Source organism: Falco punctatus (assembly GCF_963210335.1).
Source record: "Falco punctatus genome assembly, chromosome: 4".
Classification (NCBI taxonomy): domain Eukaryota; kingdom Metazoa; phylum Chordata; class Aves; order Falconiformes; family Falconidae; genus Falco; species Falco punctatus.
Window position 1 is genome coordinate 33,134,662 of NC_137583.1, and position 12,436 is coordinate 33,147,097.

General features: G+C 36.7%; 1 protein-coding gene across 2 annotated transcripts in view; it reads left to right on the forward strand.

Moving 5' to 3' along the window:
* Positions 1-12,436, forward strand: part of BAIAP2L1 (BAR/IMD domain containing adaptor protein 2 like 1) — a 44,912-nt gene that overhangs the window by 30,157 nt on the left and 2,319 nt on the right. For both annotated transcript variants that reach the window (XM_080382989.1, XM_080382990.1), the window contains 10 exons: positions 693-754; positions 852-923; positions 1,257-1,394; positions 2,739-2,891; positions 3,353-3,520; positions 4,284-4,434; positions 5,608-5,815; positions 6,125-6,202; positions 6,557-6,722; positions 11,910-11,950. In XM_080382989.1, coding sequence (XP_080239115.1) covers positions 693-754; positions 852-923; positions 1,257-1,394; positions 2,739-2,891; positions 3,353-3,520; positions 4,284-4,434; positions 5,608-5,815; positions 6,125-6,202; positions 6,557-6,722; positions 11,910-11,950 — 1,237 coding nt within the window. The remainder of the gene's footprint in view (positions 1-692; positions 755-851; positions 924-1,256; positions 1,395-2,738; positions 2,892-3,352; positions 3,521-4,283; positions 4,435-5,607; positions 5,816-6,124; positions 6,203-6,556; positions 6,723-11,909; positions 11,951-12,436) is intronic.

Sequence of the window (12,436 nt, forward strand, 5' to 3'; positions counted from 1 at the left end):
AAAATGAAACAGTTCAGCTTTTAACTACTCACAAGTAAGCTGTGTAACTTTGCACTGGAAGACAGCAGAGCATAACAGACATATTTAGAATCTCTTGAGAGGATGCTGAGAAATCTGCTGCTTCTTGGCTGTTAATGGCATACAGTCAGGCTGTAATCACTGACAAAACAGCATGGGCAACTGATCAGCGTACCTATGGGATCTGTTTTAGTAGGTGTGCCGTGAATGAAAGTGTAAAGGTTATTTTGTTAATTCTGAAGGTGCACTTAGTTAATAAACATTGAAGTTTAATCTTTCAGACTGAAAACCAGATAGTGGCTATTTGGATAGTAACAACTACCTCCAGCTCTTGTGTGCTATTGACTTGGCAAGAAAAGAGGCTGTTACTAAATCGGTATGAGCTATTCTGGAGAGAAGGAAGTATTTGTTTTGTCTGGCACTCCATGTCCCTTTTGCATGATAATACATAATTAATTATTCTTCTGTCACTTATGAGCTTCTTGGTTTGTCTGTGGCCAGATCTAGTTATTTATTTAAACTGCTGTGATGAGCAACAGCAAGAAGTTTCCTATCCCTCTTAAATATATTCTAGTTAATAAATGTATTGGTTAAATATTTTTTATTACTGCTTTTTGTTAACTAACTTCAGAATTCTACGAGAGAAACAAATATGGTTGTATGTTTATCAACAGGCCAAGTTCTGGTAGAAATGTCAAGAACACACAAGAAACTTAATGACAGTCTAGAGGAGAGTGTAAGTTAAACAATTCCTTTTTAAATTTATTTTCCTTTTGAAATCATAAATTACTTTTGCCAATTTTTAATAACCCTTCATTCATTTGCTTTTAAAGTTCAAAAAATTTCATAAAGACATTATATCTGAACTGGAGAAGAAAACAGACCTGGATGTAAAATATATGAATGTAAGTACATTAAATTCTAAAAGTCATATTTTATTTATCTATTGCTAGTTAAAGAATTTTTCAGGAAATCTTCCCTAACAGTTAATCAATATGTTCAAACTGAGCTTTAGATACATAAATATGGCAAAAAATTTCATGCATATTTTGAGTTTAAAAGGAAACCAATGAAAACTTAATAGCATTTTTAAACTAAAGTTGAGAAAGGCAGCTCTCATGCCTGACTCATTTGGCACGTATTAGTGATATCTCATAATTTATGGTAGCGCTTTTTAGTGACTTACCCAGTTACATGGCTGAGTGCATTGTGAGATGTTTTACATGCTTTGATTGCAGGCAACTTTAAAGAGGTACCAAACTGAGCACAGAAGCAAATTAGATTCTTTAGAGAAGTCTCAGGCTGAGCTGAAAAAAATCAGAAGGAAAAGCCAAGGAGCACGAAATGTAATGAAATATGAACATAAAGAAATGGAGGTCAGTGTATTGTCTCTTACTTGTTTCTTTCCTTGTATGAGAAGTGGTCAACAGAAAATGTTAAGCTATTACAGGCCACATCTGAGTCTGTTTTAGAACTTGACTTCTGAAGCTTACCACAATTTTTGTATATGCAATGTTATTAGTTAATACACATAACTCCTCTGTTAAGTTGTTTGGCCGCAGTTAAACTGCAGTTTCAGAGGACATGCTTTTTTGGTTCATCAGAGTTGGTTTATATTAAAGGCACTCCTCGAGTAGGTATTCCAGTTTAAATTCAGCTCTGGACTGTTCTGCTGTAAATGTACAGAGACTTCTGCTTCAGTTTCTGGACCACTACTTGATTTATTTTTTATAAGTCCCCCTGTAACTACACCATTATGCAGAGGTTTGCACAGGGAGTCAGCTATGCTATGTGAATTCAGTAATAATTTGCTATAAAGGAATTTCCCGAAGTAGACAAATGCCAACTTCTTTTACCACTTATTACCTTTCCTACTGATCCTAGAACAGCAATGTCATCTTGAGGCAAAGTAAGAAATGGCAAGGCAATGAAGACAAACTGGTTTAGATTAGTAAGTCACATTCTGGTTGTCATATGTCTCTCAGAAAATCCTTGCCATTGATCTTTTTATTTGCACAATACTTTGTTCTAGCTTATGTATTTCTTCCGTCCATATTTTTCTATTTTTATTTTCTTTCCAGAGAAAGCTTTGTTTGTAACATAGTATAGCAAACAAATAGTACTAGCTCCTATTTCTTACTACCTTTTAACCTATGTTCATAACAGTTCTTTTTTTTAAGGTGTTGGACTGAGAATTCAAGGATTAGTTAGCATTTAATCACAGTTTAGCCATCAGTCCTCATAACCTCAGATAAATATATTTTAGTCTTTGTAATAATTCTTTTTCCCCTCTGAAATGAAGTAGAATTTCATGATAGCTTTGTGAGAGTAAATGTAACTGCTATGGAACAGATGAAGGTAATTAGTCTAATTGGAACACCTGTGGTCTTAAAATTGCTCAGCACAGTTGCTGCTGTGATGTCGTATTCTTATTTACTGCAGCAGTTTATTTAGAGGCTCAAAGACTGTTACTTGTTTTGCTTCCCCCACCCCCTGAACAGATTATTGATTGCCTGTAATAAGAATATACATTTACCTGATGAGATTAGGGAAGTTAGGTGTGTGCAGGAAAAGAGAAAGACTTGGAAGCAGAGCCACCCTACGCCAGCCTGCCTTTTCCAAAGCCTTTTCTAAGGCTCTTGGAGTTTGCTTTGGTAATTGGATACAGTATGAAATAAAATACAGATACTGTATGTAATTTTCTTCTTTTTTTCCCTTAGTATTTAGAAACCGTGACCTCTCGGCAGAGTGATATTCAGCGATTTATTGCAGAAGGCTGCAGAGAAGCTCTTCTTGAAGAAAAAAGAAGATTCTGTTTCTTGGTTGACAAGCACTGCAGCTTTACCCAGCACATGCACTTCTATCACATTCAGGTCAGTGGCATGAATGTAAACAGAAATAAAACTCCTGAAATCTAATCATATTGGAGATCTTAAGTATCTCCTGCAGTACATAGATCAGACTGCCATAAATAGCTAAGGAACACTGTAGTGCCAGGCAAGTGTTGTGATCAGTTCATAGAAAATGTTTACAATGCAGTATTCTCTTAAATGTATTGTAGCAACAATAAACGGTTACTGTGACTTTTTTAGAATCATATTAAGAGAAAAACATCTGGACTGATCAGGTATTTCTAGTATCTGACACTGAAAAAGGACAGTTTCTTCCTACCATATGTTATTTGTTTCAGAGAGGTATTACTTACAAAAATCTTCAGAAAGACTTTCATTTTGCTGGTGTTACCATTTCGGTGTAATGAAAATTAACAAGTAAGTCCATGCAATGTTATGAAAAAAACTATCTTTGACAAGTACCTTTTTGAACTTGGATGCAGTGTGCGGACTTCCTGAAATCCAAGCTGCCTGGATGGCAGGAAATCTGTAGTGATGCCACCAAAGTACCCGAAAAAGTCAGAATGATGATAGATGAAATAAGGACACCTGGTTCCACTCCAGTGTCAGGAACTCCACAGCCTTCACCAATGATAGAGAGAAATACCACGGTACGTTGTTCTTTAGCGGTTGGAGGTTCTCTCTCAGATGTGAGTAGGGTGGTTTCACTGGCTTCTTTTGTACATAAGCATTTGGGATCAGTTCTGTAACGTACTTCAGTTGGAATATACTGGGCTTGGCTATGAAAGCAGAATCCTTAAGCTGAAGCTCTGCTACTGGAAGAATACACAGTATAGGAGGCAGAAACACGTATCCACACAAGGCTCAGTTTTCAGCTGAGTGCCACGGACTTTTTCTGCAGAGCCCAGCCTCAGGACTACTTTTGTTCTAACCATTTGATTCCTTATGTTCTTATCTGTAAGTAATAGTAATTACATACTTAGTTCAATATAAACTTAAAATATTATTTTCTATTTTCTTTCTTCCATCTGTGATTATTAGCTTATTAGAGTACAGCTTAAATTATAAATTCTGCCTATTTGTATGTTGTGTCACCATTAGTTGTTGAATTTCTAAATTAGTAAATGTCTGAAAAAAAATAATCTGGAGATTATCTAGGTGTAACTGTGCTATTTGTGGTAAAAAAGGCTATCATAGCATTTCCACCAACAAATCAAGGGACACTTTTATCAAGGGACAGAGGCCTCTTACAAACTATTTTACCAGCAATTTCATAGGAACATGAAAACTTTCTGATGGGTCTAAATATGTATTGTTTGGGAATATTTAAGCACTGCTTTCTAGAATTCAGTGTTGCAAGTTAGTTGTCACTGGCTCCTCAGTATTGTGATACTGTTGTTTCTGTGACTCTAGATTGGAAATAATTTTTATCCTCATCATGAAAATGCATCAAAGGTGCCCCCTGCTCCTACAGGTAGGGCGTACACTAGTCCACTAGTTGATATGTTTAACAATCCTGCAACGGTTCCGAAGACATCGTCTGAAAAACTAAGTAATTCAGCAGGTGAGTGTCACTTTGTTGCAAACTATGTAAGGGTAAATGACATACTGTACTGTTCAAAATTATCTTAAGACTTTGTGACTACTCTGATGTGAATTCCAGGGCACACAGAGGAGCAGAAAATGGTCTTTACATAATATTTATGTAAGTTACCTAGCAGGAGAAGTATGCATTATAAGAAGAGAAGAACTGTTTGCAGTAAAATGCAGGCCAAGATAGGTAGATTCTGTTTTAATCACTTTCTGTGTGTCCCTGATTAACCCAGGTTAAGTGCTGTTATGACTTCCAGTCTTATCAGGAGAATACATTCTATAATTTTGAACAAGATACACTGGAGTGATTATTTCAGTGCACATAAATAAACATAAACTACTATTACAGTCTTGCTTTCATTTCCTTTAAGGGCATTTAGCCATTAGGGAAGAATGCACATGGGACAAAACAAGCACAGTCTTGTATTTCTTTCCTGAAATATAAGATTTGTTTTCTAAGTTTTTCTAATATATGGATTTTTATTTTTTTTTTACTTTCTCTGCTATACAAAAGGAAGGGAAAGAACTAAACTTAGATCACAACGTAAGAAATGCAGGACTCTTACAGTGTGATAATAGCAATTCCAGCATTTCTTCCTTAAAAACACATTTACAATGTATTGTACTGGTCAAATACCGTACAGTTTTGAGATCTCCTTTACGTTGTCTTCTGGTAAACATCTGGTGTCTGTGAAGTGCCAAGTATCTGCAACTGCCATTGATTCAGCTGAAGTTGAGTGCTAGGCACATTTGAAAATGAAATCTTGGACTTCTCTGTTTTTTTAAATGGAAAAATTTCAAAGGTCTTTTACGGCTGTGAACGTGTGGCACGTTTCATGCCAAAAGAGGAAAGAAGTAGCAAGTTAAAACTTACATAACTTTTTACCTCTGGTTCAACTTTGTGATGGGGGTGGGTGAATGCCTATATAAATGCACATGCTATTAAGAACTTCATGGTGATAAGAAACATTGGCAGACAATTGAGGTGTCTAAGTGGAAACCAAAGCAGTACAAAGTCTCAGAACTTGGTTTGCACTTGAGTATTCCTCTATTTTATTTTTCCTGTCAGACCACTAATTGTATTTAATTTGTTAGTCTGCGGCTAGTTTTGCTTTGGTTTACTTTGGGTTTCCTTTTTTGACAGAGAATTCAGATGATGCCAGTTTATCACGTTCAACTTCCGTTGCCACGGGGCTAAATATAATGAAAAGGCAAAAAGTAAAGACAATCTTCCCACATACTGCTGGCAGTAACAAGACGTTGCTTAGCTTTGCGCAGGGGGATATCATCACGCTCCTTGTAGCTGAAGAAAAGGACGGCTGGCTTTATGGGGAACATGACGCAACTAAAGTGTAAGATAATCAATATATTACCCAATTTGAACACGAAGGGAAAGCGTGTCTCACAAGATTTTGTTAGCAGATACTAGTAAATGGTTTTCCACCTTTTCTGCTGGCTGTCGCTGACTGGGGACATGGAGTCCTTCTGTAAGGTAACTCACTGCACTTATTTTAGGGATGTTTTGTGCACTCATTTGGTATCATCAGAAATCAGGTCTTTAAAAGTTAAATCTCAGTTTGAGTCCACTGTGTGGTTCACTGTTTTTTGAAAGATCTTTCCAATTTTATATAATATAAAATTGAAAAACTTTCCCGTTACAGAAAAGGATGGTTTCCATCATCGTATACTAGACCACTAGAAGAACCAGCAGAAGAAAAAGCGTTTGTCCCAGTGCCAAGGTAACATTTTGGGCGATTTGCAGAAATGCCCAAATCTTTTCTTAACATTTATTTAAAAAAAAAAAATATCTGCTTGTGTTCTTTGTTGTTTAGTAATATATACAGTAAATACTTCCTAACAGCCTACAGTGTGATGCCTTGATTACATTAAAATGTTTTAATGGTTACACAAAGACCCAAGAACTGGTTTCAGCCCAATTTTAGTTGACAGTCCCACTGACTTCAATGGGATTGTATGCCTTTATTAACTTTCAGCTTATGCTCTTTTGTGTTTTCCTGGTTATTGCTAAAGGTTAAGTGAGAGGGATGTATTATAGGAACTGAAAATGTTATTTGTTGGGTTCTGTCTTGCAGCCCTGCACCAATCCGAAGTATTAGTTCTGTAAATCTTGTGGAAAAAGGTGATGTTGTCCTCCCACCACCAGATTATCTGGGGTCTTTGCAAACAGATAAAAGAGTGGAGTCTTCCAAAGGTACTACTGTTAAAACAACAACCGACAGACCAGAAAATGCAGGTCCGGTAAGTAATCAATACCATGAATCCCAATGTTCTGCCTTGCTTACTTTTCTTGACCTACTTAGCTGAGCTCTTAAATGAGGCCCTGGAACATTCTACCTTACCCGCTTGTGCTTGACTTTGATGTAGCTGTCCTCAGGAGTATCATGTTTTCTTGGCATTTCAATCCATCTGTAGTAATAGGAAGGGAGAATTGTTCAGGGCTATAACTAAGAGTACTAGGAGACTTACTCTGCATAGCAAAATTCCCCAGAACGGCATCTGTCAAACATGAAAAGAAAGTCTTACAGAAAGTAGTACTAATCATCTTAAGTGATTTAGAGCTATAGGGGGACAGGGGGCTTAAAGCACCTTAAACTCTGTATTCAGGAATGCTTTACACAACCCTGTGCAAGTTCGTGTTGGTTTTGTGGATGTTGCCGAGAGGTATGTGTACTAACTGATGGCTATATTCAGCAAAAGCACAGCTGAGCGAAAATACAGTTTTATTAATAGACAATGACATATAAACCTAGCATTTCTGCTATTAAGTCAGCAAACTGATTCAAAATGAAGACTAATCTAATCAAATTTAGCAATTACTAGTCATCTTGCTGCTTGTTTAAGTATTTTGTTGATGTGTATCTAACAGCGATAAATGTTTTTGAGACTTTCTTCAAAAAGCCTCTTGAAGAGATTACATTTTGATGGCAAGAAAGTTTCTATATATGTATTAAATATATATCAATATATATTATATAAATATTTTTATATATTTTTATATATATAAATAAAAATAATGTTGTTTTATATATATATATAAATGCTAAATTTGAGAGACTGTACTAGGGTAAGATGCAAAGTTCCATTAGTAGGTACCATAGCAAACTTCTCAGAAGTCAGGATTCTTGTAGTAAGCTGCCAGTAGCTAAAAAATTTACATTTTATTATTTATTGGTACAACTAAATTATTTTGTATATCAATATAATATCTAAACAAATTCTGGGTTGTCCTTCTGACAGATGTTTCTGCTTTCTAAGTAATCTGTGGAATCATACAGTAGAAACTGAGGTGGCTTTTGCAAATTCATACTTTATGGAAGTAAAATTAACTGAAGAAACTTAAAAAACAGGAGGCGAAAGTTTGTTGCACACTGACTAATGTTGAAAGAGTCCATTTAAGGTCAAAGAATGACCGAATATTTATAATGGTACTCCTGTAAAATAGAAAGGCATCACGAAACAAGGGTTGTCTTTAAAGAAGCCTCCTCTGCTGTTTCATTTAAGTCTACTATGAGGATGTCAGGTGTATCTACATTTTTTACTTTGAGGTCTTAGGCATTGGAGAGGGTTAACAGGTCTTTGTTATACTGACAAGCAAAGAGAATGAACTGTATTTAAAATAAGTAAAAATAGAAATATTCACTTAATAACAAAAATACAACTACCTTCCAATACATCCCTCCAGAACTCTAGGAAAAATACCCTACCATTGGAAAGACACAAGCATGACACAAATAACAGAAATTGTCAGTAACATCTAAATTTTAAACTTTTACCTGCATTTCAGAAGCATGGAGAAAGAATTCTAACAAATGGGAGGAAAGGAAGTGAAACTTCTTATTAATTTTCTTTCTTAAGTGAATACTGTGTCTTCAAAGAAACCACTTCTGTAATATAGAGTTGTATCCAGTTCTTAGAATAGTTCACCCCAATTTTACAAACATAAAAAAAGGGGGAAATTGCTGGAGGTTCAGCTATACAGTCCTTTCAGAAATGTTCCCTGCAGCTGTACTTGGCATTGTAAAGCCACTCTACAGCTATTTCAGAAGAGCAGCTACAGATACAACACAAGAGACGCCTCCTCTAACTATTGCCAAAATGTCTCTTGCAGATGCAGAAATTGAAACAAAGCATCTTTTCCCTGGCGGGGAGGGGGAAAAGGGCTACTGCTTCCCATTACAGAAAAAACTGCATTCCTTAAAATGCATGAAAAACTAGAAGCGGAGCAAAGTCTTTCGTAAGGATGAAAGTTGCTTTCACAAGTCCTGCGACCTGGTGAAGCTCTCCTCTCAGTCACAGATCTCACCCTGTTTAGACTAGACTGACTAGTAATGGTTTGGGATATTTTTATCCCCCTCTGAATACTCCTATTAAAAGATTAGATCTCTTTTTTTTTTTTTTTTTTTTGTCAGAAGAGTCTAATATTAGCATATATATACTTTAATGTGAATTCAAATATGCTCTATTCAAGTAAGTGGTTTTATTTATTGGTGATGAACCTTGTTGTGTGTAATGTGTGCAGTGATGTGTTTCTAGCACAATGTTTCTCTATGAGGAATAAAGCTTTTCCAATGCATGAAATCAGTATCAAGAAATAACATCTAAATTTTAGCGTTCAGTCACTTTTTCAAACTGCATGTCTGGGAACTTCTAAAATTATTATGAAAACGAGCATCTATATTTTGGCACATTTGTGATTTTCATTTTTGGATAAAGAAGCAATGAGTCTTAACAATGATGTAATGTCAGACTTAACACTGGTTCACTTACTGTATGGTTAGCTGTTGAGTCCTATGGGACCGACATGTCCTTCAAATGTAATAATGTTTGCAATAGTTAAAAGATGTATCAGCCTGTGGAAGTTGCCAAGCAAGCAGTACAGTGAGTTCTTTGCCCTGGGACAAGTAAAAGGTGACTGAGTATAGTTTAAAAATTATTGCATCCATTCATTCTGTCAGAATCACTGCACTATGCTGCTCTCTAGTGTGGTAACTGTCCACAGCCGGTTCTCAAGAGCAGTCACCTTAAGGGTTGTTTTGTTTGTCCTGTGGCATTAGTTCAGGGGGGTTAGGAATAAACTTAAGGCTTGTGGACAGATGTCCTTGTTGAACTGAATACCAAGAGGAATGGCAGATCTAGTCTAGGGAGTTGACAGCCAAGGCCAGAATTCTAGTTAGAACAGTACATACTCTCTTTGGAGGGCAGAATGGAAGCCTCTTAGGAGTGGAAAACAAATGTCTTTTAAGATTCTAAATTTCCACTGGGAAAAGGAAGATGACAAGAATAAATTAGGAATTCTGGAATATAAAATCATGACTCCTCTTGTTGAGGTACCTAATAATTCATAGCAGCTACCTTTTTACTGTGACCCCGTGATTATTCTTACCTGTTACCATACAAAATAAGGGAGAGAGCTGTAGAGGAGAGTCGCTGCACTTGCACCCCAGTGTTTCGCTCCAAAGTCACCGTTTACTTTTGTTCTTTTGGAAAGTTGCAGAGCTTCCTTGTCTTTCCCGCTTCTGTGCAAGTCACCAATCCCCACACCACCACAAGGCTTTGGAAATGAGCTCAAGATCATACCAGGCTGGTTTGTAGACTCATACAGAATTTACATACACCTAAAACCAGTATGCTTACAGTGTGGTTTATGCAGAAGCAGGAAATGATTCATTGGGGCATATTATTTTTGTTTCAGAATACACAGAAAAAATAGCTCAGGATTTCAAGAAGGAAAGATGAGGAATGGTTCTTGCAAGTTAAGTTGTTCATGTTGTGTTATGTAGGACAGTACTATGCAGAACGTATCAACTAAAAAAGATTTAGTAGTTGATGGCACTTTGAGGGTTGGGGTTCAGTAAGATGCATGTAATCCAGGCATTTGTTCATTCTAATTAATTTTAAGGGCTCATTAGGCCTAATTCTAAGGTCTTAAGTGTATTTACAACTGATGTACCCCAGTAATTTCATTGGAACCACAAGTCAAGCACAGGCTTAAGAACCCCGCTGAATGAGGTCCTAAATAAACAGATTTCTTCACCTGCATCACAGTATCACGAACACGGTAGCTAGGAACAACTGGGACAGTAGATGGTGTACCTGAATAGGAAAGGCTTACAGGCCCCTTTGTTCAGCAGTGAAATTTTAAGTATTAAAAACAAAATAGCCCTATAGAGTGAATGATTAGTACAAGTCAAGCTGCTATACAAAGGCTGACTTGCATATTCTTGCTTCTACATGCAGGAATATATTCAAATTTTCACTTTGAACTTTATCTGACATCTATTAGAAGCAACAATTAGTTTGCCGTTTAAAATATGTCAGCCGGTATTACTATGAAAAGTTAGAGGGGGGGGAAAACGCAGAAATTAACTATTTGCCTAAACTTCCATGTAGCACAAAAGGCTTGGGAAGGGTAATACTCCATTTTATCCCCGTGAAACAGTGCATCCCGTAGCAGCAGTGTGGCAGAGCGACACTGCCATCTTTTGGGTTACTCTAACTTCACAAGAACGAAGTAACGTTTCGTCACAGAAGTCCTGTGCAAACTGTAGCTACGAAACCAAGTCTTTGTTCAGATTGTACACCTACACATGACAGCTTTGTTACAATGAAACATCAGCAACAGCTATGCAAACTACTCCTTTTGTATCGCTGCCATACAAACGCCAATCATATATGTATGTGCCATCAGCTGTTTGCCTGCTTTCTTTACTCACCACCACTACTCACAAAAGTCATGGGAGATACCTGAACTTGTACTTTGTAAATCAACAATAGCTAAACACAGTAGGCTTGTATAAAAAAACAAAAACCAAACAAACAAATCCAAATCCACAGCACCCTCTGTATCAGAAATGTGCCCTCACTTCAGGCTTCTGGTATTTCAATGTCATTGTGCCGGCTGCTGCCTTTACCGGCAGGACTTTACAGTTACATGAAGATACACTGGCTGTGTTCACTCGGTAGGATCTGATCCAAGCCTAGTTTTGGCATTTTGCTGTGACAACTAGCGGTTTACAAATTACGCTATAGAAACAGTATGGTGTATTTGTGCTGCGAGTAGCTCTGTCCTCTTTCTTTTGGTTGATGGCTGTTGCGGTGACACCTCATTTGCTATGTTAAGGTGTGAAATGCCCAGCCAGACCTCAGGTGATCACTGATCTTAAACCTGGGGGAGTTGAGGGGGTGGTGGACACCTCCAAAAAGCCACAACCAGTTAATGCTAACACCATTTTTTTTAACTTTGCAATTTTGATGTTCTGAGAGAATTCTACCCTCCACAGCTTAACTGAACTACACAATAATTATCCTAAATGGCTAAATATTTTAGCCTGCTTGAATGGTATGCTGTTTTCCTTAGCAGGATAGCAAAATCACCTGTAGCATGTTTTTGTAAATCTGTGTAAATGTTTTCTTTTTCTTTTACAGAAACCTGATATGAATGGCATTATAAAACCACCTTTTCTAAGGTAATTTTTTTAAAAGCTTTTATACTAATGTAGTTACGTTAATTTTTATATGGGCTTGTATTATTGTATTGATTGTGAGGGGAAGTAAGGATGTTCTTCCCAAATTACTGTGCAACCTTTCCTAGGCATTGGTAAAACATAGCTAAAATTGGTTGCACTTCTCTCAAGAGTGGCATCAAGCACAATACAAGGCATAGGCCCTTCTCAGAAAAATAATTGTTTTTCCAGTAGTTTGACAGGAAGCAGGACTTAAACTATGTCTTTGAGGGTTAAAAACAAAAATCTTTGAAACGTGGGAGCTGTTTAAAAAATGTCCAGATGTAGCTGGGCATTGATTTTCCAAATTTTGAATCACTGCAAAGTGAGTTTTCATATGAAGCTTGTTTGAAAAATTGAGTTACACCAAGAGTTGCACAGAATCTTACAGTCTAAAACCATAACTTAGTCTTCTAACAACTTGGATGAAGAAACTGCATGGCTTAAATT